This window comes from Protomyctophum parallelum (genome assembly GCF_964188405.1).
Source record: "Protomyctophum parallelum genome assembly, chromosome: 13".
Taxonomy (NCBI): Eukaryota; Metazoa; Chordata; class Actinopteri; order Myctophiformes; family Myctophidae; genus Protomyctophum; species Protomyctophum parallelum.
Genome location: NC_139708.1, coordinates 49090291 through 49115680, shown reverse-complemented (window position 1 = coordinate 49115680; position 25390 = coordinate 49090291). Strand labels below are relative to the sequence as shown.

General features: G+C 49.9%; 1 protein-coding gene across 1 annotated transcript in view; it reads right to left on the bottom strand.

Moving 5' to 3' along the window:
• Window positions 1-3057: 3057 nt before the first annotated feature.
• Window positions 3058-25390, bottom strand: part of LOC310868737 (protein unc-80 homolog) — a gene marked incomplete at both ends in the record, with an annotated part of 182345 nt that continues 160012 nt past the window's right edge. The window contains 8 exon segments of the mRNA XM_083779197.1: window positions 3058-3937; window positions 3939-4189; window positions 4882-5132; window positions 9517-9537; window positions 9817-9922; window positions 16720-16801; window positions 22948-23004; window positions 24417-24585. Coding sequence (XP_083635323.1) covers window positions 3058-3937; window positions 3939-4189; window positions 4882-5132; window positions 9517-9537; window positions 9817-9922; window positions 16720-16801; window positions 22948-23004; window positions 24417-24585 — 1817 coding nt within the window.

Below are 25390 nucleotides of genomic sequence, written 5' to 3'. Positions count from 1 at the left end.
CATGGACGTTACTTTTTACAATATCTCAATTTGATATACTATAAATATACTTTAAATATGTATATTTGCTAAGAATTCATGTGTCAGGTAGATGTTCCAACAGTTATCTAATGGTAGCCTATATAATACTAAAATGTATTCAATAATTTACACAATGATTATCTCCAGTCTATAATCTCACAAAACCTTCCATTTCACACATTATATGAAAGGAGACTTTGTGGAGTTTATTGGCACTAATAAGCTTTGATCCAGGTGTTCTGTATGTGTCTATGGAGTTAACATTACTCTAATAGACCCCCAGGTGTTCTGTATGTGTCTATGGAGTTAACATTACTCTAATAGACCCCCAGGTGTTCTGTATGTGTCTATGGAGTTAACATTACTCTAATAGAACCCCAGGTGTTGTGTATGTGTCTATGGAGTTAACATTACTCTAATAGACCCCCAGGTGTTCTGTATGTGTCTATGGAGTTAACATTACTCTAATAGAACCCCAGGTGTTGTGTATGTGTCTATGGAGTTAACATTACTCTAATAGAACCCCAGGTGTTCTGTATGTGTCTATGGAGTTAACATTACTCTAATAGACCCCCAGGTGTTGTGTATGTGTCTATGGAGTTAACATTACTCTAATAGACCCCCAGGTGTTGTGTATGTGTCTATGGAGTTAACATTACTCTAATAGACCCCCAGGTGTTGTGTATGTGTCTATGGAGTTAACATTAATCTAATAGACGCCCAGGTGTGGTTATGATATTCAAATATGTCTTCCCTGTTTCTTCCTGAAAGCTTTTCAGTCAAAGGGCCGAATCGAAATAACACAACTTTAGTGACATCATAACCTAACCCTTCCCACATTATCATACAACAGCAGGTGTGGGTGAGTCTTAAGTTCAGGTGGGTGGAGCTAAGGTGAAAACCAGGTATACTTAATGAACTGGTGGGTGTGGCCACATAAAAACGTATTTTTAAAACTTTCTGTACACTTTTTTGAAAGAAATCTTACTCCTAGTATAATCATAGTACCTGATGATCATGTTTTAGGGGGGGGGGGGGGGGGGGTACTTGAGTATGTAAAATTGTCAGTACTTTTGCTTCTACTCTACTACTAGTTATTTAAACAAAAAGAGTTACTAGTTACTTTGGATATTTACATTTTGATTAGAAAACATACATTGACCACTTCAACCTATATGCATTTCAGTCATTTGAAAAATATCTATTTTCAAAAGATATTGTACACATTTTTAACTTGTGAAATGGGACATTCTGCAATTTGAGAATGTTTACTTTTAGTAGGCATTTTGATGCAGATACATTTGTACTTTTACTGGCGTACATTTTGAATTCCGGACATACTACTTCTAACGGAGTAGTTTTCCATTCCAGTATTTATACTTTTACTTAAGTAAAACAATTGAGTACTTTTTCCACCAATGAGAGAAATTAATATGATGTTGGGCCGGGATCCAAACTGTAGAAACCGCCGACCATTTTAGTTTTAGAATTTATGGAATGTATTTTTCTTTCTGATTTCTTCATGAAATTTCAGGAGAAAAAAAAAAAACATTGTCAAGACACCCATGAGCTCAAACCCAATCTGGCAACCCATTGGAAAAACAAAGGAAAAACAGCGCCCTCTTTTGACACGAGTCAAGTGTCAGAGACTGGCTCGAACCTGGTTCACTTTACTTTCACTTCAATGAACTCTGACTATACTCAGACAAGGCGCTCGTATCTGAACTCTGGGATTATACTCAGACAAGGCGCTCGTATTTTCAGCCTGGGTTGAATGGAGCAACGGACTAGGGGCTCACCCAGAACTCACCCAATTGTGAAAGCGTCACCGTGGCCCCTTTTCCCACCGGTTGGTTCCCAGTGGGAACCGGTTCAGTTCTTTTTGGTTTTTAGTCCAAAATTGAAACGTTAATTATGAATTGAGTGGGCAAAACCATACCAATATTAGATTGTTATCACCATGAAACTTCCCCAATTGAGTACTTACACGAAGACAATGATTTATTGTATTACACATTTTTATTTTAAAATAATGCAAATTAGGCATTATGTAGGAAAATATGCAAAATAATAAAAAATATGAAAAAGCTACTACTGTGGAAGGGTTATCATGTATTAATTTACTTGTATTGATCCTATAAACAATTTAATATAGGGTATAGTTTGCCCACCAATTCTGGAGCTCTGGCTCATGGACTAAAAACCAAAAAGAACTGAACCGGTTCCCATTGGGAACCAACCGGTGGAAAAGAACTGAACCGGTTCCCATTGGGAACCAATCGGTGGAAAAGGGGTCTGAGTGATATGTGGGGAAAAAAATCATAATTGACAACATCACAGGATAGAGACAGCTGTACAGTGAAATGTACACCCACTATCTGTTGAGTCGCTATAGAGTATAGTCTGATGATTCTCCATTCATTTTCTCCATAGGCTTTTCAAAAAGTATTTATGTAAAGACGGTTACGCCGCGGACAAAGCCAACTCGGATCGGGACAAATCATGACAATGAACACTATATGTTTTGGGCCGATCAAATAATTAGAAAGAAGTAAATAAAGGCAGGTGACAGCACTTTGTTTTGTTTTTCTTCTTATAAATGATTTGATCGGCCCAAAAAATATGAAATATGCACTTGGCCGCACGTCAGTTTCAATCTTTTGTTTTACGTAGTCTTAGTTTTTAGTCCAATTTAGTCTTCTGAAATTGTTCAGTCTTAGTCTAGTCTTAAATGGACTAAATATCAAAACCTTATAGTCTTTAATCTGTTAGTCTTAATGCAATGTTAATTTTGCCAGAAGATATTTAGACATAGTTTACTTAGTCTTAGTCGTTTGAATAACACACCATTTCGTCTCAGTCCTATTTAGTCTTCTGAAATTGTTTAGTCTTAGTCTAGTCTTAAATATAAAACCTTAAGTCTTTCAGTCTTTTAGTCTTAGTCAACAAAAGTAACACTGCCGACCATCCATCCATCCATCCATCTATCTGTCCATCCCTCCCTCCCTCCCTCCCTCCGTCAGCCTCTGTCTCATATCAGACATGGGACTCGTCCAGGTCTAGGTCGACAGGGGACAAGGGCAGGGCGCGGCGCTGGGAGGAGTCAGTGTGCAGGGCGTGGCCGTGGGAGGAGTCAGTGGGCAGGGCGTGGCGCTGGGAGGAGTAAGTGGGCAGGGCGTGGCGCTGGGAGGAGTCAGTGGGCAGGGCGTGGCCGTGGGAGGAGTCAGTGTGCAGGGCGTGGCCGTGGGAGGAGTCAGTGGGCAGGGCGTGGCCGTGGGAGGAGTCAGTGGGCAGGGCGTGGCGCTGGGAGGAGTCAGTGGGCAGGGCGTGGCGCTGGGAGGAGTCAGTGTGCAGGGCGTGGCCGTGGGAGGAGTCAGTGTGCAGGGCGTGGCGCTGGGAGGAGTCAGTGGGCAGGGCGTGGCCGTGGGAGGAGTCAGTGTGCAGGGCGTGGCCGTGGGAGGAGTCAGTGTGCAGGGCCTGTCGCTGGGAGGAGTCAGAGGGCAGGGCGTGACGCTGGGAGGAGTCAGTGTGCAGGGCGTGACCGTGGGAGGAGTATGTGTGCAGGGCGTGATGCTGGGAGGAGTCAGGGGGCAGGGCGTGACCCTGGGAGGAGTCAGAGGGCAGGGCGTGACCGTGGGAGGAGTCAGTATGCAGGGCGTGACGCTGAGAGGAGTCAGTGTGCAGGGCGTGGCCGTGGGAGGAGTCAGTGGGCAGGGCGTGGCCGTGGGAGGAGGAGGAGGGCGGAGCCAGCAGCGGGACCAGCAGGGGGTTGTCCGTCCCGCCGTCCAGCCCCGCCCGCGGCGAGGCGTCGCCGCGCAGCGTCAGGGACGCCGTGTCCTGGTGGCGCCCTCCGGGGCTCCGGCGGCTCCGGGACGACGACGACGACGACGACGGGCCCGGAGGAGGAGGGGGGGGGGGGGAGAGGGGGCGGCGGAGGAGGAGGCCCGGGGGCGGGTGCCGTCCCCAGCACCGGGAGCGGGGGCGGGAGAGGGGAGGCGGTCCGGGACAAGGGGAGAGGGGAGGCGGTGCGGGAGAGGGGCGAAGGGGAGGCCACGCGGGACGGAGGCGTGGGCGTGGAGGAGGCGCGGGAGAGGGACGGGGGAGGGGACAGGCTGGCGCGGAGGCCCCACTGCTCTCTCCTCTCTCTGCTGCCGACGGCCGGAGGGACCTGAGGAACACGGTTCTTTAGCTTACTACCGTAAGACGACTCTGGTCACAAGACACGACCCCCATTTTTCAATGTGTTCTAGTGAGGGCCGTGCAGGTCATATAAAGACAGTATGATACCTGTGTTCTAGTGGGGGGGGGGAGGGGGGGGGGGGCGTGCAGGTCATATAAAGACAGTATAATACCTGTGTTCTAGCACTAGCATCGTGACTGAGAGGTCCTTTTGACCTATTGTTTTGAGATTTTGAAGTTGATTATCTTTGCCCCCCAGAAGGTTCCTCCTCCCATCATCCATCACTTTGACATAATGTTGAACAGACCGTAACATACCTGTGTTCTAACAGACCGTAACATACCTGTGTTCTAAAAGACCGTAACATACCTGTGTTCTAACAGACCGTAACATACCGTGTTCTAAAAGACCGTAACATACCTGTGTTCTAACAGACCGTAACGTACCTGTGTTCTAACAGACCGTAACGTACCTGTGTTCTAAAAGACCGTAACGTACCTGTGTTTTAACAGACCGTAACATACCTGTGTTCTAACAGACCGTAACGTACCTGTGTTCTAACAGACCGTAACATACCTGTGTTCTAACAGACCGTAACGTACCTGTGTTCTAACAGACCGTAACATACCTGTGTTCTAACAGACCGTAACGTACCTGTGTTCTAACAGACCGTAACGTACCTGTGTTCTAGCGGGGCTGTGCAGGTCGGCAGTGACCGTGGCCGTCACCGATAGAGAGGGGGAGGGGTCCGCGGTGGTGGTGGGGGGCGTGGTGGGAGGGGCTGCAGGGCTGGCCTTCCGGCCCTCGGGACGGCCGGGGCCCGACGTGGGACTCTGTGTGGGGGTCGGCTTGGTCGGGCCCCCAGCGGTGGTGGCGGCCCCCCCCTGTTGGGCCCCCTGTGTCTCCGTAAAGGTGACCGATCTCTTTTGGTCTGTCGATGGAGAGAGAGAGAGAGAGAGAGAGAGAGAGAGAGAGAGAGACAGCGTTACCCAGTGTTTGGTTTACGCAACGTAACTGCCAAGAGAATGGAAGCGCGGAGGGGATGGTAGGGGGGGTTCAGAGGGGGACACAGGAGGGTAGGCGAGGGGGAGGGGGGTGGGGGATGCAAGACAGACATGCAGAGCACCCTACGGCGAGAGTATATATAATTTTTAAAGGGGTGGGGGGGGGGGGGGTAAAGCGTCAGGGGGGGGGGGGGTAAAGCGTCAGGGTGGGGGGTAAAGCGTCAGGGTGGGGGGGGGGTAAAGCGTCAGGGTGGGGGGGGTAAAGCGTCAGGGTGGGGGGGGGGGGGTAAAGCGTCAGGGTGGGGGGGGTAAAGCGTCAGGGTGGGGGGGGGTAAAGCGTCAGGGTGGGGGGGGGGTAAAGCGTCAGGGTGGGGGGGGTAAAGCGTCAGGGTGGGGGGGGGGTAAAGCGTCAGGGTGGGGGGGGGTAAAGCGTCAGGGTGGTGGGGGGGGGTAAAGCGTCAGGGTGGGGGGGGGGTAAAGCGTCAGGGTGGGGGGGGGTAAAGCGTCAGGGTGGTGGGGGGGGGGTAAAGCGTCAGGGTGGGGGGGGGGGGGTAAAGCGTCAGGGTGGGGGGGGTAAAGCGTCAGGGTGGTGGGGGGGGGGTAAAGCGTCAGGGTGGGGGGGGGGGGGTAAAGCGTCAGGGTGGGGGGGGTAAAGCGTCAGGGTGGGGGGGGTAAAGCGTCAGGGTGGGGGGGGGGGTAAAGCGTCAGGGTGGGGGGGGGGTAAAGCGTCAGGGTGGGGGGGGGTAAAGCGTCAGGGTGGGGGGGGGGGTAAAGTGTCAGGGTGGGGGGGGGGGGTAAAGCGTCAGGGTGGGGGGGGGTAAAGCGTCAGGGTGGGGGGGGGTAAAGCGTCAGGGTGGGGGGGGGGGGTAAAGCGTCAGGGTGGGGGGGGGTAAAGCGTCAGGGTGGGGGGGGGGTAAAGCGTCAGGGTGGGGGGGGGTAAAGCGTCAGGGTGGTGGGGGGGGGTAAAGCGTCAGGGTGGGGGGGGGGGGTAAAGCGTCAGGGTGGGGGGGGGTAAAGCGTCAGGGTGGGGGGGGTAAAGCGTCAGGGTGGTGGGGGGGGGTAAAGCGTCAGGGTGGGGGGGGGGGGGGTAAAGCGTCAGGGTGGGGGGGGGTAAAGCGTCAGGGTGGGGGGGGTAAAGCGTCAGGGTGGGGGGGGTAAAGCGTCAGGGTGGGGGGGGGGGTAAAGCGTCAGGGTGGGGGGGGGGTAAAGCGTCAGGGTGGGGGGGGGTAAAGCGTCAGGGTGGGGGGGGGGGTAAAGTGTCAGGGTGGGGGGGGGGGGTAAAGCGTCAGGGTGGGGGGGGGGTAAAGCGTCAGGGTGGGGGGGGGTAAAGCGTCAGGGTGGGGGGGGGGGGTAAAGCGTCAGGGTGGGGGGGGGTAAAGCGTCAGGGTGGGGGGGGGGTAAAGCGTCAGGGTGGGGGGGGGTAAAGCGTCAGGGTGGGGGGGGGTAAAGCGTCAGGGTGGGGGGGGGGGTAAAGCGTCAGGGTGGGGGGGGTAAAGCGTCAGGGTGGGGGGGGGGTAAAGCGTCAGGGTGGGGGGGGGTAAAGCGTCAGGGTGGGGGGGGTAAAGCGTCAGGGTGAGGGGGGGGGTAAAGCGTCAGGGTGGGGGGGGTAAAGCGTCAGGGTGGGGGGGGTAAAGCGTCAGGGTGGGGGGGGTAAAGCGTCAGGGTGGGGGGGGGGGTAAAGCGTCAGGGTGGGGGGGGGGGGTAAAGCGTCAGGGTGGGGGGGGGTAAAGCGTCAGGGTGGGGGGGGGGGTAAAGCGTCAGGGTGGGGGGGGGTAAAGCGTCAGGGTGGGGGGGGGGTAAAGCGTCAGGGTGGGGGGGGGTAAAGCGTCAGGGTGGGGGGGGGGTAAAGCGTCAGGGTGGGGGGGGGTAAAGCGTCAGGGTGGGGGGGGGGGGGTAAAGCGTCAGGGTGGGGGGGGGTAAAGCGTCAGGGTGGGGGGGGGTAAAGCGTCAGGGTGGTGGGGGGGGGGTAAAGCGTCAGGGTGGGGGGGGGTAAAGCGTCAGGGTGGGGGGGGGTAAAGCGTCAGGGTGGGGGGGGGGTAAAGCGTCAGGGTGGGGGGGGGTAAAGCGTCAGGGTGGGGGGGGGTAAAGCGTCAGGGTGAGGGGGGGGTAAAGCGTCAGGGTGGGGGGGGGGGTAAAGCGTCAGGGTGGGGGGGGGTAAAGCGTCAGGGTGGGGGGGGGGTAAAGCGTCAGGGTGGGGGGGGGGTAAAGCGTCAGGGTGGGGGGGGGGTAAAGCGTCAGGGTGGGGGGGGGTAAAGCGTCAGGGTGGGGGGGGGTAAAGCGTCAGGGTGGGGGGGGGGGTAAAGCGTCAGGGTGGGGGGGGGTAAAGCGTCAGGGTGGGGGGGGGGGTAAAGTGTCAGGGTGGGGGGGGGGGGTAAAGCGTCAGGGTGGGGGGGGGTAAAGCGTCAGGGTGGGGGGGGGTAAAGCGTCAGGGTGGGGGGGGGGGGGGTAAAGCGTCAGGGTGGGGGGGGGTAAAGCGTCAGGGTGGGGGGGGGGTAAAGCGTCAGGGTGGGGGGGGGGTAAAGCGTCAGGGTGGGGGGGGGGGTAAAGCGTCAGGGTGGGGGGGGGTAAAGCGTCAGGGTGGGGGGGGGTAAAGCGTCAGGGTGGGGGGGGGTAAAGCGTCAGGGTGGGGGGGGGGGGGTAAAGCGTCAGGGTGGGGGGGGGGGTAAAGCGTCAGGGTGGGGGGGGGGGTAAAGCGTCAGGGTGGGGGGGGTAAAGCGTCAGGGTGGGGGGGGTAAAGCGTCAGGGTGGGGGGGGGGGTAAAGCGTCAGGGTGGGGGGGGGGGGTAAAGCGTCAGGGTGGGGGGGGGGGTAAAGCGTCAGGGTGGGGGGGGGTAAAGCGTCAGGGTGGGGGGGGGGTAAAGCGTCAGGGTGGGGGGGGGTAAAGCGTCAGGGTGGGGGGGGGGTAAAGCGTCAGGGTGGGGGGGGTAAAGCGTCAGGGTGGGGGGGGGGTAAAGCGTCAGGGTGGGGGGGGGGTAAAGCGTCAGGGTGGGGGGGGGTAAAGCGTCAGGGTGGGGGGGGGGGTAAAGCGTCAGGGTGAGGGGGGGGTAAAGCGTCAGGGTGGGGGGGGGGTAAAGCGTCAGGGTGGGGGGGGTAAAGCGTCAGGGTGGGGGGGGGGTAAAGCGTCAGGGTGGGGGGGGGGTAAAGCGTCAGGGTGGGGGGGGGGTAAAGCGTCAGGGTGGGGGGGGGGTAAAGCGTCAGGGTGGGGGGGGGTAAAGCGTCAGGGTGGGGGGGGTAAAGCGTCAGGGTGGGGGGGGGGGTAAAGCGTCAGGGTGGGGGGGTAAAGCGTCAGGGTGGGGGGGTAAAGCGTCAGGGTGGGGGGGGGGTAAAGCGTCAGGGTGGGGGGGGTAAAGCGTCAGGGTGGGGGGGGTAAAGCGTCAGGGTGGGGGGGGTAAAGCGTCAGGGTGGGGGGGGGTAAAGCGTCAGGGTGGGGGGGGGTAAAGCGTCAGGGTGGGGGGGGGGTAAAGCGTCAGGGTGGGGGGGGGTAAAGCGTCAGGGTGGGGGGGGTAAAGCGTCAGGGTGGGGGGGGTAAAGCGTCAGGGTGGGGGGGGGGGGGGTAAAGCGTCAGGTTGGGGGGGGGGGGTAAAGCGTCAGGGTGGGGGGGGGGTAAAGCGTCAGGGTGGGGGGGGGGGGGTAAAGCGTCAGGTTGGGGGGGGGGTAAAGCGTCAGGGTGGGGGGGGGGTAAAGCGTCAGGTTGGGGGGGGTAAAGCGTCAGGGTGGGGGGGGGGGTAAAGCGTCAGGGTGGGGGGGGGGTAAAGCGTCAGGTTGGGGGGGGTAAAGCGTCAGGGTGGGGGGGGGGGGGGGGTAAAGCGTCAGGGTGGGGGGGGGGGTAAAGCGTCAGGGTGGGGGGGGGTAAAGCGTCAGGGTGGGGGGGGTAAAGCGTCAGGGTGGGGGGGTAAAGCGTCAGGGTGGGGGGGGGGGGTAAAGCGTCAGGGTGGGGGGGGGGGGGTAAAGCGTCAGGGTGGGGGGGGGGTAAAGCGTCAGGGTGGGGGGGGTAAAGCGTCAGGGTGGGGGGGGGGTAAAGCGTCAGGGTGGGGGGGGGTAAAGCGTCAGGGTGGGGGGGGTAAAGCGTCAGGGTGGGGGGGGGGGTAAAGCGTCAGGTTGGGGGGGGGTAAAGGGTCAGGGTGGGGGGGGTAAAGCGTCAGGGTGGGGGGGGTAAAGCGTCAGGGTGAGGGGGGTAAAGCGTCAGGGTGGGGGGGGTAAAGCGTCAGGGTGGGGGGGGGGTAAAGCGTCAGGGTGGGGGGGGGGGGGTAAAGCGTCAGGGTGGGGGGGGGGGGGTAAAGCGTCAGGGTGGGGGGGGGGTAAAGCGTCTCACCTTCACAGTCCAACAAAGTTTCTTTATTTTGAAACACAAAAGGCATAAAGACAGAACAGAGTGAGAAGAGTCAGTTTGGTGACAGACCATACTAACAACAACAACAACATCAACAACAACAAAGACTGTGGACATGAATGTGGGAGGGGAGGGGGGGGGGTCACATGTCACTTGAACCCCATTTAGGACCGAGACCAGATTCCGGGGGGGGCTGTGTTGCTGTGCTGTTGTTACCCAGTGGAGTGTGTGTGTGTGTGTGTGTGTGTGTGTGTGGGGGGGGGGGGGGGGTGCTGTCGTTACCCAGTGGTTTGTTTTTGGGCTGGACGCTGCGGCGCGTGGTGGAGAGCCGCGCCCCAGCGCGACCGCGGGGCTCCGTCTTCGGAATGGACAGCAGGGGGCGCCGCAACTGGACAAAGACGATAGAATAAAAGCATTGAGCTTGTGTTATAATAATACGTGACGGGAGGTGTAGTATATTGGGCTACTAGAGTACCCGTACGGGGAACGCGCATGGTCACGTGATACCGGATGCCGGTCAGTTGTAACTTGTCATTCAACCTGAAGAACTATATAAATGATTGACTCATTGTTATTCCAAATCTGGTGATCCTGTCAACTTATTCTTACAACAAACATACATTACATGGTGTCAGAAGAAACTAGGAGAGAACGGCAAGAATGGCACACTTCAAACCACCGCCGAATTTGAGCCTAGAAGGGAATCTAGCAGAGAATTGGAAAACGTGGCTGCAACGCTATGAACTTTTCTGTGTCGCCAGTGGAGTGGCAGAAAAGACTGAAGTGGTGCAATGCGCGACATTCCTTCATGTGGCGGGGGAAGAAGCCATAAAAGTGAGTAACACGTTTGTTTTCACCGACGAGGAGAAAGACAAGATTGCTGTTTTGAAACAGAAGTTCAAAGAATACTGTGAGCCGCGAAAGAACATGCCGTACATCAGGCACATGTTTTTCACTCGTGTACAAGGTCCGTCAGAAACAATAGATGCCTATGTTACGGACCTGAAATATAAAGCGAAAGACTGTGAATTTGGCAACCTGTGCAACTCATTGCTACGTGACAGAATTGTCTGTGGGATACGTGATGATCAAGTAAGAGCCAGATTGCTCAGAGAGGCGGATCTCACAGTGGATAAAGCACTCGATGTGTGCCGTGCAAGCGAGATAACTTTCACACAGATGAAGGCTTTGCACGATGAAGTCGACGTGCACAAAGTTAGCACTACAAGAGCCTATAAAAAGGGGGGCAGCAATACAAGAGAGAGCCCCATGAGTGAAAATAAAGTTGACTGTGACAGATGTGGCTACAAGCATGAGCAAGGGAAGTGCCCAGCCTATGGACAGACATGCAGAAAATGTGATAGGAAGAATCACTATGCAAAAATGTGTCGTGCAAACAGTCAACCGAAAAATAGGAAGATGCATGTTGTGGAAAAGTCTCATGACACTGACGACAGTGAGACGGAAGAAATGTTCATTGGAACAATAGAGATGAAAAGCATTGATGCTGTTGAAAATGCAAAGAGTGACCAAGACAGATGGTCTGAAGAGTTGTTAATAAACAAAAAGAGAGTCAAATTTCGAATTGACACTGGAGCTGACTGTAACGTCATGTCAGCAAAAACGTTTCACATGTTGGATGTCAGTGGAAAGCTGCGTGCATCAAGCTGCAGGTTAGTGGCATACTCTGGCCACAAGATGGAGCCCTTGGGCAAAACGTCAGTCACCTGTCAGTACAAGGGCCAGAAACACAAGATTGACTTTGAAATCATTGAAAAAGAGGCACCAGCGATCCTGGGAAGGGAAACGAGCACAAAGCTGAAAATGGTGAAGAGGCTGTACAGCACAGAGAAGGAAGACAACATACAGAAGAATTATGAACATCTCTTCTCTGGACTTGGCTGCTTACCAGGTGAGCACAGCATCAAGATTGACCCGGAAGTGAGGCCAGTGATACATGCACCTAGGAGAGTCCCAGTTGCTCTAAGGGACAGAGTTATTGAGCAGCTTCATAAAATGGAGCAGTCAGATGTGATCACAAGGCAGTCCGAGCCTACACAGTGGGTGAACAGTATGGTGACAGTAGTCACACCCAAGAAGATAAGGATTTGTATGGATCCCAAAGATCTAAACACAGCAATTAGAAGAGAGCACTATCCACTCCTCACAGTGGAGGAAGTGTTTGCCGAATGCAAAATATTTCTCAGTTTTAGATGCAAACCAAGGGTTTTATCAGATTAAACTGGATGAAGAGAGCTCCAAGCTGTGCACATTTAACACACCCATTGGACGATATCGCTTCAAGAGGCTTCCCTTTGGCATCTCGTCAGCGAGCGAGGTGTTCCAGAGAGCTGTGGCCCAGATGATTGAAGGATTAGATGGCGTGGTCAACATTATTGATGATTTGCTGGTGTGGGGGGACACATTACAGCAACACGATCAGAGGCTGTTAAAGCTACTGCAGAGAGCAGATGAAAATGGCCTGCGATTCAATAAGAGCAAGTGCAAATTCAAGATGACAGAAGTCAAGTACATTGGCCATACACTGAGTGCAGAGGGGCTAAAGCCTGATGATGAGAAAATAAGAGCCATTGTACAAATACCCCCACCTGCTGACAAGCCAGCTTTAATGAGGTTCATGGGGATGATTCAATACCTAGCGAAGTTCATTCCTAATTTATCTGAAGTCTCTGCACCTGTGGCATACGGCTCAAGGGCGCTCACAGATTGTCAACGAAGGTATGCTCAGATTGAAAAAGAGCTCCTAGCCATAGTATATGGATGTGAGAAATTCCATCAATATGTATATGGCAGAGAAGTCCAGGTGGAAAGCGATCACAAACCGCTGGAAAGCATTTTCAAGAAGCCACTGCATCAGGCTCCTATGAGGCTGCAAAGGATGCTGCTGCGACTTCAAAAGTACAACATTGCAGTGGCATACAAGCCAGGAAAGGAGCTTCACATTGCAGATGCATTGAGCCGTGCATATCTACGTGAGCAGAAAGAGAATCTTCTGGAAGAGGAACTGCAGGTGAACTGGATCACGCCACAGTTGCCTATATCAGAAGAAAAACAGGAAATGTTCAGAAATGCAACTGCACAAGACCCTTTACTGCAGGAGCTAAAGAACATGACTATGCAGGGATGGCCAAAAGACAGGTCTGCTGTGCCAGACAGCGTTCAACCGTTTTGGACATTCAGAGAGGAGATCAGTTTTGCCTCAGGACTGCTATTCAAATCTGAGAAACTCATTGTGCCGCAGCAAATGAGAGCACTGATGCTTGACAAGATACACGAGTCACACTTGGGCATGGTCAAATGTAAGGAAAGAGCCAGAGATGTTCTGTATTGGCCAGGCATGTCCGCCCAAATTGAACAAGTTGTAGCACAGTGTGCTATCTGCAATGAGCACAAAAGTAGCAATCAAAAAGAGCCGCTGATCTCACATCCACTGCCGACTAGACCTTGGGAGAAGGTTGGCACCGACATGTTTCACAGCAGTGGCTCTGAATATCTTCTATGTGTCGACTACTTCTCCAAATACCCGGAGATAATGAGGCTGAGCGACACCACCAGTAAGGGTGTTATAACAGCCATGAAGTCCATGTTTGCCAGACATGGCATACCAGACATTTTGATTTCCGATAACGCCCCAGTGTATGCCAGTGCGGAATTCAAAAGCTTCGCACTTAGCTGGGAGTTCAGTCATGTCACCTCAAGTCCACGATATGCACAGTCAAATGGACAGGCAGAAAAAGCTGTGCAAACCGTCAAGAGACTGCTCAAGAAGTCAGGTGACCCATACATAGCGCTTCTGGAGTACAGAAATACACCACTGGAAGGTGTGGGCCTGTCGCCTGCCCAGATGCTGATGGGACGTAGGCTCAAGACAAAACTACCAGCGTCCACCTCACTACTCACACCTGAGGGTGCGCTTGAAGTTCACAACAAGCTGAAAGAAAAGCAAGCTAAACAGAAAATCTACTATGATCGTCATGCCAAACACCTACCTGAGCTTCATGCTGGAGAAAATGTGAGAATGCAGATGCACTCTGGAGACACTTGGAAGCCAGCTGTAGTTCTGAGGAGTCACGAACAACAACGTTCCTATATGGTGCGTACACCTGAAGGCAGGATGTTCAGAAGGAACAGAAGACATCTCAGAGGGACTGCTGAGAGAGAGTTTCCATCTTCTGATGCTGAGCGAAACGCGGATGTGGATATGAACTGTGACAACCCAAGGCTTGCTGAACAGGACAATTCACACGCACACACCTCAGCACACACTCCACAGGAACACATTGAGTCTGCTCGCTCTCCCACTCAACCATATCGCACTAGATCAGGGAGACAAGTCAGAAGTCCAGCGAGATTCAGAGAGTAGGAACACAAATGTGGACTGTTTATTTTGCACTGAATCTGGGTATTTACTGCATGGTTTTGTGATGTTACTTGCTGAAGAATGTTAAAAAAAAAAAAAAAAAAAAAGACAGCTTTATCTGTGAATGGTGACATTGATTTTTTTTTCCTACTGTGTTTGAGTAAACAACTTAAGAAGGGGGATGTAGTATATTGGGCTACTAGAGTACCCGTACGGGGAACGCGCATGGTCACGTGATACCGGATGCCGGTCAGTTGTAACTTGTCATTCAACCTGAAGAACTATATAAATGATTGACTCATTGTTATTCCAAATCTGGTGATCCTGTCAACTTATTCTTACAACAAACATACATTACAGGAGGCACCAAACCTGGCAACCCCCCTGTCGCTATAATTAATACACCCAACAGGCTTTGTAGATCGGCCATCCTCAAATGGCCCGAAATGTATATATCCTGGCTGATATGAAGTATTTAATTATATGTTTTGTAATGATAAGAAAATCTACAAAGCAAAACTGTTACAGGGTGTTACAGCTCCACCCTGTGGACACGGGGCGTTACTGCGCCTGCGGTACTTCATACACCTGCATCATGTGACTAATCTCAGCGACATTCTGTGAATCTACGGCAATAAGACTCCTTAATATACGACTCCCTGTCCACATCAGCTTCTCCAATAGCCTCTTCAGTTTTTTTGTAATAGTAATAATTATGCTGCATTTTTATTATATACGGTACCTTTATTATATACCTTTATTGAAAGGATATGGGCCCCTTGAGATGCCTCATCTCATTTTAGAGGTGGTCCTCAACACAGATACATACTGTATAGTACAATACAGTTCACAAACAATACAATTAGTACAACCATACATACAGAAGACTCGTCATTTGTGTTCTTTGCATAGACTGTAAAAAATATGGACAAAGCGTTCCCCGGGTCTAACATGAACGTAAAATGAAGCCTGTCAGTCCTTGAATTGTAAGTCGCCATCTTTCTAGATCCGTTTGGGCCCAGCTGGCCCATTGGCTGGCCCAGACAACGAGGCGGGACTTCCCCCCTTCTTCTTCGTTGGTTTTTATTTTGACTCGAGTGGGAGGGGAATCCCGTTCATAGACTGTAACGGTAGCCACGCCCCTCAGAACATGCGCGACTTTATGGTAATTTTTTTTATATAAATGGGACCATAATTTTCCAAAAAGAATATTATGACATTAGAAATGAGACTTTAAACTAGTGACTGGAAGCAGAAAGTATTCATGACCATGTTTATTAAGGTAATACAGTCTAGGTGAAGTTGGGCCAAAATACATGGGCCTCTATGGAGCTATGGGGCTTTTTGGGTCCAATGACAGCGCCCCACAACAGGCCATTATATGAACTTTCAGGAAATCCCGATTTCCTTAGTGGCTTCACAAAATATCTGTCTGACTGCCCCCCTGGTTCTTTGGTAGGCCAGAAAGAAAAGTGCACTGCAGTAGCTTTGTCTTCGCTCACGCCGAGAGAAGACAGAAGGTTTTGACATCCTCCAACGACTGGAGTAATGCTGTTGGCTGACATGGAACTATAGAGCGTTGCAGTCCCGCCCCCCCACGAGAGACCCGGAAAAGAAATCCCCATTCATTTTCCCTCATAGACTTTTCAGAAAGTATTTATTTAAAGATGGAGTGCCACCATTTTTTTCCACCCTAAAACATGATCATCAGGTATTATTACAATATAAGGGGGAAGAACTTTTTCCAAAAAGTGTACAGTATTTGTTAAAATCATGCTTTTAAGTGGACACGCCCACCAGTTCATTAAGTATGCCTGGTTTGCCTGGTGGGTGGTGATGGGCGGTGATCCACCTGAACTGAAGCCGCACCCACAGCTGTAGTTGTATGATAAAGGGGGAGGGGTTAGGGGAGGGGCTGATAGTGTGATGTCACTATATTGCTGTTTACTTCATTGGCCCGTTTGACTGTCAAGGGTTCAGCCTCCAGGAAGAAACCCTAAATACAAAGTTAATACACCATTGCACATAAAAACAACTCCAGGGTGTCTAATGAAGTACTGTCACCTCATAGACACATGAAAAACTGGAAAAATACAAAAATTGTGGCACTCCATCTTTAAAGACGTTTATACGCCGCGGACAAAGCCAACTCTTGTCGTGACAAATCATGACAACAAACACAATCTTTCGGGCCGAACAAAGAATTAGAAAGTAGAAAAGAAACGGCAGGTTACAACACCTTTTTTTGTTGTTTTTCTTCATTGTAGTTATTTGTTTGGTCCAAAATATCGTGTGTGTTGTCATGATTTGTCACGACAAGAGTTGGCTTCGTACGACGCTTAAAAGGTCTTTAAATAAATACGTGTTGAAATGCCTATGGGGAAAAATGCATTGGGATTCATTTCCTGGGCCTGGCGTCGTCATGAAAGGGGGCGGGACTGCGTCGCTCTATTACAGGCGAAATTACTAAAGTTTTCAAATAAATGTAGTGGAGTAAAAGTATACAATATTTGCCTCTGAGATGTGGAGTAGAAAAGTACAGAAAATAAAGTACACAAATATAAGTAGGAATACCTCAACATTGTACTTGTAAATGTACTTACAGTAGTTACTTAGTTTGCACCACTGGCTATTATACATTGTAGACGGCTTATGACTTCTCAATTATGGTTGTACCAAATCAGATATTGGATCTTTTTTATTCTCAAAGATAGAGAGACACACACACACACACACACACACACACACACACACACACACACACACACACACACACACACACACACACGCACGCACGCACGCACCTGTCTGAGTCCTCGCTTCCTTCCTAACGGCGGTTGGATCAGAAGGTTCTGTTGGCCCGGTTCACTCTGCACACTGGCAACCCTGGGACAGGGAACCGCACGCACGCACGCACGCACGCACGCACGCACGCACACACACACACACACACAGGATACAGAGACAAACAGCGGTGAACACCTCAAACGGTCAGCGTCTAGTATTCTACTAACTATACGACGCAGCGCTCAGGGCGCAGGCACATCTTCGCGTCAGAAAACGCGTCTCTTCCGGGGTTTTTTAAACAGCTGGTGGATGGAGATGGAGATGGAGATGGAGATGGAGATGGAGATGGAGATGGAGATGGAGCGATGACTTCAACTTAAGTAGCGTCGGGCAAACCCCCCCCCCACCCCCCCCCCCCCTGAAACGCTTTGCCGACGGCTGCAAGTTGAAGCCGCCGCGGGAGCGTGTCATTTCCATCCACCAGCTGTTTGTAAACCAGGAATGAGACGCCTGGACTAGGCGTCTTCTTGGCGCGTTTACACTACAGTATGTGCCCGCGGTCCTTCCTCACTCACACGCAAAGACGCACTCCATGTGTCTTCTGTGTGTCATGGTCGCCTCGATGCATTTCCAATGGGAGTCCACATGATTTGAAGACACAACATTGTTGCATGTGACAGCCATGCCACAAGGCTGTGTCTTCCAGCCATGTGACTCCCATTGGAAATGCATTGAGCCGGCCATGACAAACAGAAGACACAGGACACATGTGTGTCTTACGTGTGAGTGAGGCCTTACATTACACAAGACAAATATGTTACAGGACAATTAACGCCCAATCACAGCGCAGGAGAATTAAGAGCTCTTAACACCCAAAACAACAAAAACAACCACATAAACAACAACAACAACAACAACAATAACAAAAACAACAGGGGGTTGTGGGGGCGGAGCAGCAAACCCATGGAAAGAGAGCGTTGCAAAATGTGTGACTCGTTTTATCTGAGTCGTACCAATACGAAGAACAACGTACACCATTCCAATCCAATGTTGTTGCACATTATTATACAGTATGTTCAACTGGACACTGGATTTGACTAAAGCCCAAACCACACCGACGGTTTCAGCGCTCGTCCCAGCCGTGCGATAATGTCCTGTTGACCCAATTGGACCTTACACCAGATTCTACTAACGGCCAAGCTACACCGGGCATGTGCGCGTTTGACGTAAGCGCACTGCGCGCACAAAGTATGCGTGCGAAATGCCCCGCGGCTACACCAGATCTGTGGCGCGCGGCAGGTTTGTGCGGGACTTTCCGGGAGGATATATATAGATACGCACGCATGGGGGCATCATACGCACGTAATTTCTTTTGAACCGGTCCTATTTTTAGAGCACGCGAAGGATGGCCCGCGGTATCCGTGCGTCTGGTGTAGCTGGTATCATTGACATATATTAGTCCTATCCAAGCGCACTGTACGCGCGCCGTAAACGCATATGCACGCGCGCAAGCCGCAAAATTGCCTGGTGTAGCTTGGTCGTAATGTCTAAATGTTCTAAATCATGACAGTTTTCTGGAAAACCTCATGTTTCTATGTCAGTCGTGCTCAACCTTTTTCAAGTCAAGGAGCCCCAGAATTATCTGTATATTTGGCCTGCTGACCCCCCGACTGAAAATAGGTTGTTCCAGGGACCCACCCCCCCCCCCCCCCAGAAGCAAAGATTTGAGTTAAAAAAACGTATATATTCAAAGATCTACGCCACATTTTCAAGATTTTTCAGATCTACAAGCTCGTAGCGCGGCACCGAGTGTCGCGCTATGAGCTTGTAGATCTGCTATTTCTTTCCACAGCTAAAGTTGAAAAATAATGCTTAAAAAAAACACCGAAAGGGGTTCCCTGTCCAGAATGGGTTAAAGTGATTCAATTGGTTCAATTCAATGGCCCGAACCAGTGTTGTTTTTGTCGACTAAAACCAAATAGAAACTAAGCTATGATGACTAAAACTATGACTACATATACTGACAATTTCGTCAACAAATAAAAACTACACTGAAATGTTAGGAAGGGACTAGTGGACAAGAGATCCAGTATAAGTCATTTTACAATAATTGGTTGCATGCTGAAAATCTCTGAGCTTGTAGATCGGCTATTTTCAGCAAGTATACTAAAAACGACGTCATTACGACGGCATCAAGGCCCGCCAAAACACATTTTAGTCTAAATGACTAAAAATTAAAATCGTATTATATTTAGTCGACTAACACTAAAACATTCCAGGTGACTAAAACGGGACTAAAATTATAGCATTTATCTACTATTTTTTACTTAGTTGGCAACACATGTAACAATTGTAATGTTCAATTGTTTGTCTTTTTGCTTTTCGTATGTCCTTGTCTATTTCTGTCCATGAAAAATGAATACAATTTAAGTTAAAAAAAAGAAAAAAAAAAAGAAAAAAAACTACATGAAAACTATTCAACAGAATATGACTAAAACTAAAATAAATAAAAAATTGCTGCCAAAAACAACACTGACGTAGACGCATGTAACCACTGAACCAACTCAATCACTCGGGTCGACCTTGCGCCGCCATATGCGCCGACGACGGGCACCAGGCGATGATGTCACACCGCGGGGCCGAACGGTAAAAGCGGTTTGTTGCGTCTCGACACCATCGGTGTGGTGTTGGGATTCAATCGACAGCTATAAGTATAACCTCTGGTTTGTCATGCAAGGAGGTGTTTCCCCCCCCCCCCCAGGGTCCCCCAACGCCCCGACAGATTGGTATCCAGGAAAGGACAGACCAATTTGAGACCAGCGAGAAGCCCGATTATTTACACACTTTATGAGACACACCATGGTATACCGATGAGAGAGAGAGAGAGAGAGAGAGAGAAGCTGACATTGCTGAAGATCTGTAGGAAGAAGGGGGGGGGGGGGGGGGGGGGGGGGGTTAGAATGGGCAGCATGTAGTTGAAGGGGAAGGGGGGGGGGGGGGGTGTTCACACACCAAGCGATGAGTAACAATCTACAGCTAAATAATTGTTCCACCAGGCGATGATTCATGTATGTCATACCGACCCCTTATTGTAGACATGTAGACTAGATTTTTTCCGTTAAAGTAAGTGTTAAAAAGCTCTATATTGTGACAGTAATCATTGCTATAGAGTGTTTTTGTTCAGTAACTCCAGCTTTTTATTAAACGGAAAATGCATTTTCAGAAACCGAAACTGAAACTGAAACACCATCCAAACAGGATAGAGAACGCAGATTAAACAAGTGGGAACTATAACAAATTAAGCTCATAAATAGCTATACGCTCTCCTGATTGGCTGAAAATGTGTCACCTATACCTCAAAATGTATTTTCTGTTTATTAAAAGGTGTACAGACAGTGTGTCTGTAGACAATGTACTTTGTAGGTTTTTTTTGGCTTTAAGAGCAAATCACACTTGCATATTGACCCACGTAACGTCACTGCCATAAACAAAACAAAAACAAACAAAGTCCATAGACTGGCTGCCGCTCTGTTTGGTAAAAGTGCCCTAACCAGTTTTAAGCAGTGGCGTCATATATATATAATATATATATATATATATATATATATATATATATATATATATATTAGGGCCGGGACTAATTGCGATTAATTACGATTAATTAACTACAGAAAAAGTAATGCATTAAAAAAATTAACGCATTTTAATCGCACTATTTTTTTCACCGCGGAACGTTGTCACTGGACAGTTTTCAGGCGGACCTGCGCACCAAGTGTCCGTGTCCTCTTCAGACATTAACACCACCAGACACCGCAGACAGTTCACCAGACTGGGGGAAGCCGCTGAGATCACTTTGCTTGTCCCCGTGGATTGGAAATAGGATTTAAAAGGCTATCCGATGGTAGCGTGGATTACAGCACAGTTGTGTGCAATTATTCAATAAAGAATTATTACCCCTATTACTACAAAAACAATGTTTTATTGCTTAAACTTATGTATTCACTATTCATTGATTCACTAGTATACCAAAATCCATTTGAAAAAATTGCTTTCTCACTGTTCTCGGGTCAAATAATGATATGCGATTAAAATGCGATTAACCTAGATTAATTAATCGCAAAGCCTCTGATTAATTAGATTAATTTTTTTAATCGAGTCCCAGCTCTAATATATATATATATATATATATATATATATATATATATATATATATATATATATATATATATATACTCTAAGGTTTAACCCGGAAACAATTCAAGCGCCGTATAATGAAAGCAGACGAGAGGCATATCTGCAGTCAACGCATTCGAACACTAGATGGCAGTCAAGATTTGACACAATCGGTGCCGGAAGTTCTTCAAAATAGGAGCTCTGGGGTGCCAGAGTTGTCTGGGCGCTTTTACTCTGAAACCCATGACCCGGAAACAAATCTACTAAAAGAAAGTTTACTTTACATTGCTAGCTTACATTGCGATCGTTGTAAAAAAAGCGTTGGTAGGTGGCGCTATGACGTGTGGCAACGTCGTGTGTACGGAATCGGTTAAAAAACGGTACATTTAACCCATTCTGGGCGGGAACCCGTTTTGGTGTTGGCATCATGTTATGCTTTAGCTATTGAAAAATAGCAGATCTACAAGCTCATAGCGCGCCACCGAGTGGCGCGCTAAGAGCTTGTAGGTCTGCTATTTTTGAAAAAACGAAGAACGACTGTGACATTTTTAGAATCCGATCTCAGGTCAGAATGGGTTAATCGGACCAGTGTGTGTCCAGTGGAAACCTCGTATGAATGTGATCTCAGGTCAGAATGGGATAATTGTAATAAGGTCTATATATACTGTCAGGTCAGACTCGGGAGCAGAGGAGATGGAGGGTCAGCATGGAGCTCAGAGGCTGTGTTAGGGGGATGTTGGGCAGAGACATGGCAACCTGGACAACAGAGAGATGGGAGGGTCAGCATGGAGCTCAGAGGCTGTGTTAGGGGGATGTTGGCAGAGACATGGCAACCTGGAGCAGAGGAGATGGGAGGGTCAGCATGGAGCTCAGAGGCTGTGTTAGGGGGATGTTGGGCAGAGACATGGCAACCTGGACAACAGAGAGAGGGTTACACAACCAGATATGTGCGACAAGATGCCGCCTATAGAGCAGGCGTCTCTTCCGGGGTTTTTTAACACTTTCTTTCGCCCGGGGGAATTCTTCAAAAATATTATGGCGCTAGAGTGCCAAGCAGATGAGGCAGATTTTACCCCAAAAAAAGCCCCGCCTTACATTCCCCCCCCCCCCCACCCCCAAACCGCGAGGTATAATCTTCCATTACTACTTCACGCTGTCACATTATAAAGTCTCTCTAGGAGCGTTTAAATTCCAAAACGAGATGCTTCCTGAAGTCCGAAATGACGACAGAACATCGCCACCTTTTGGTCAAATCTATGGAGAGCGCCGTAGATTTAGGGCTCCATTTTCCTCACCGCTAAACCCCTTATCCCTAAACTTCTTTGCCTTTTTTTTTACTATTTTGAAAAACGTTTTTGAATAGTTCAACTAGCCAATCTATACATTGGCACACTGTGAGCTTGTAGACTGGCCCTTTTAAGAAGTTTAGGGATAAGGGGTTTAGCGGTGACGAAAATGGAGCCCTTAATCAGACCAGTGTGCGTCTGTCCAGTGGAAACCTCGTATGAATCTGATCTCAGGTCAGAATGAGTTATGAGCCACTTTAGTCAGGCCGTAAAGGAGGGAAGTGAACGGCAGCGCAGGTGCGCGAAACACAAGGAGATCGCTGTTTGAACAGTTATGTTATTTCTGCTTTAAAAACCAGGAAGAGACACGCCTGGTCTAGGCAGCATCTTGTTGCCGCTTCTTCAGCGTGTGTATGTGCTCACGCTCAGAGAGAGAGAGAGGGAGAGAGAGGTAGAGAGAGGGAGAGAGAGAGAGGGAGAGAGAGAGAGGGAGAGATAGAGAAAGAGGGAGAGAGAGAGAGGGAGAGAGTGTGGAGGAAGTGTGGAAACCCCGAACGAGGCCTTCTTGATCGGATGTGGATGAGTGAGTGGTCACATGGTCACGAAGACAGCCAGCGAGAAGGAGGAGGAGGGGCCGTCACACCCATCCCCCCCCCCCCCCTCCCCTCCCCCTGAGGTCCGGACGGACGGACGGTGGCAGACGGACAGACGGACGGTTCAGAACGACAAACCAGCGGAACGGGACGGACGACACACAGAACAGAGAGAGAGAGCGTTGTTTGTTACCTAGAGAGATTACCCTCGGTCAGCAGAGCCTGGGATTCATCGAGCACATTGGGCTCACTGCAGGAAGACGGGCCAAGAAGTAGTGACGGGTTTATATATATATATATATATTATATAAAAACCAAACCAATAAAAGACTCCAGCGTTGTAGCTATAGCGGAGGGGGCCCCCGCTGGGGGGGGTCACCACCACCGTCACCACCACCAACATGTCCGTATAAAGGCTCATTCATATAGTCTGGATTTTCGGTGGTGAGGTGACCACCGAACTACAACATGACGTCGAGGTGAGCCGCGGTGAAGAGCAAACCACCGCCACTCCCCAGCCGTTCTCTCTGTTTTTACTCACCACCGCTCAACGTTATTTCAGCTCCGGTGGTCACCTCACCACCGGAGTGGTGGTGGTCACCTCACCACCGGAGCGGTGGTGGTCACCTCACCACCGGAGCGGTGGTGGTCACCTCACCACCGGAGCGGTGGTCACCTCACCACCGGAGCGGTGGTCAGCTCACCACCGGAGCGGTGGTGGTCACCTCACCACCGGAGTGGTGGTCACCTCACCACCAGAGCGGTGGTGGTCACCTCACCACCGGAGCGGTGGTCACCTCACCACCGAAAATCCAGAATAGGCCTTAACGCGGACAGAATGATGTGTCCGTTGCAAAGACTTGGGGGGGTCCTTGCATTTTTTTAGATTTTCTGTTTTACACACCGTTATATTGTCGTTATTTTGATCATAACAACCACTTACTGGATGTATGTTATAGTCTCCAGGTGACAATTATTTATTATGGGCCATCAGGGCCATCTATTCTATGTGTTTATGGTCATGTTACAGACATGTTACGGTCATTCAGGGCCATCTATTCCATGTGTTTATGGTCGTGTTACAGACATGTTATACGGTCATTCAGGGCCATCTATTCTATGTGTTTATGGTCATGTTACAGACATGTTACGGTCATTCAGGGCCATCTATTCCATGTGTTTATGGTCATGTTACAGACATGTTACGGTCATTCAGGGCCATCTATTCCATGTGTTTATGGTCATGTTACAGACATGTTACGGTCATTCAGGGCCATCTATTCTATGTGAAGACATGACCCTAAAAAAAAAACATTATTTTGTCAAAGTTACCGGCGGCACAATGCTGCTCTGTGGCTGCCATGGTAAAAGATTACAAACCAATACAGTTACAGGAGACGCATAGTTTACACATATCTAGATATTCCACTGCTCTTAGAGCTCACGTGTAAGATTCTTGACGACTATATTTCAATGAATTCTATGACGTATGGTCAGGTCAGAGGACAGCCTATTCGTGATAACTGACACCTCCCAAGTAGCGTTAACAATTGTATACTTGCGTGTGCGTGCGTGCGTGCGTGCGTACGTGTGCAACCATGTGTCGCACGCTGTGTTAAATGTTGTTCTTGTATGTATTTTCTTCTTAGCGTGTGCGTGTACCTGTGACTGGGTAGCATGGGGCGCGGGGCGTCGGCCTGTGCGGGCGCCGTGCCCGTGGCGTGACTGGAGAAGCGGCGCTGTGACATCACCGATGACATCACCGATGACATCACTCTGGGCAGGAAGGCCTCGTGTTCACTGACCACGCTGGGAATGCTGATGGAGTCATCTGGAGAGAGAGAGAGAGAGAGAGAGAGATAGAGAGAGAGAGAGAGAGGGAGAGGGAGAGGGAGAGAGAGAGAGAGAGAGAGAGAGAGCGCGTTTATAATCATATTATTTTTGTCACGACGCTACACTGTTACAGTACTGTTACAGTACTGTTTCGGGTCATCACTGTCAGTCGTCAGAGATATGAGCGTAGAATCATCTGAGTATTTCAGAATAAACTGGTTTGACTCGCAGGCAGTGTTGTTTTCGTCGACTGAAACTAAGACGACTACCTTTTTTCACTGACTAAAACTAAATAAAAATGAAATAAAAACGAATCGATGATGACTAAAACTAAGACTAAATATACTGACAATTCCGTCAACAAATAAAAACTAGACTAAAATGTTAGGAAGGGACTAGTGGACAAGAGATCCAGTTTTATGCTGGGTTGCATGCTGAAAATAGCAGATATACAATCTCGCAGCGCGACGCGTTGTGAGATTGTATATCTGCTATTTTCAGCATGCAACCAAAGTGTAAAATTATGTCATTACGACGACATCAAGGCCTGTCAAAACACATTTTAGTCGACTAAATCAACTGTAGATTTAGTCGACTAAAATCGTATGACATTTAGTCGACTAAAACTAGACTAAACACAAGAACATTCCAGGTGACTAAAATGTGACTAAAACTAAGTGAAAACTATTCAAGAGACAACGACTAAAACTAAAATAGAAATTTGCTGCCAAAAACAACACTGCTCGCAGGTGTAGAGAGTAAACAGTACAGGTGAGCTAATGCGTCCTTGGGGTGCCCCAACT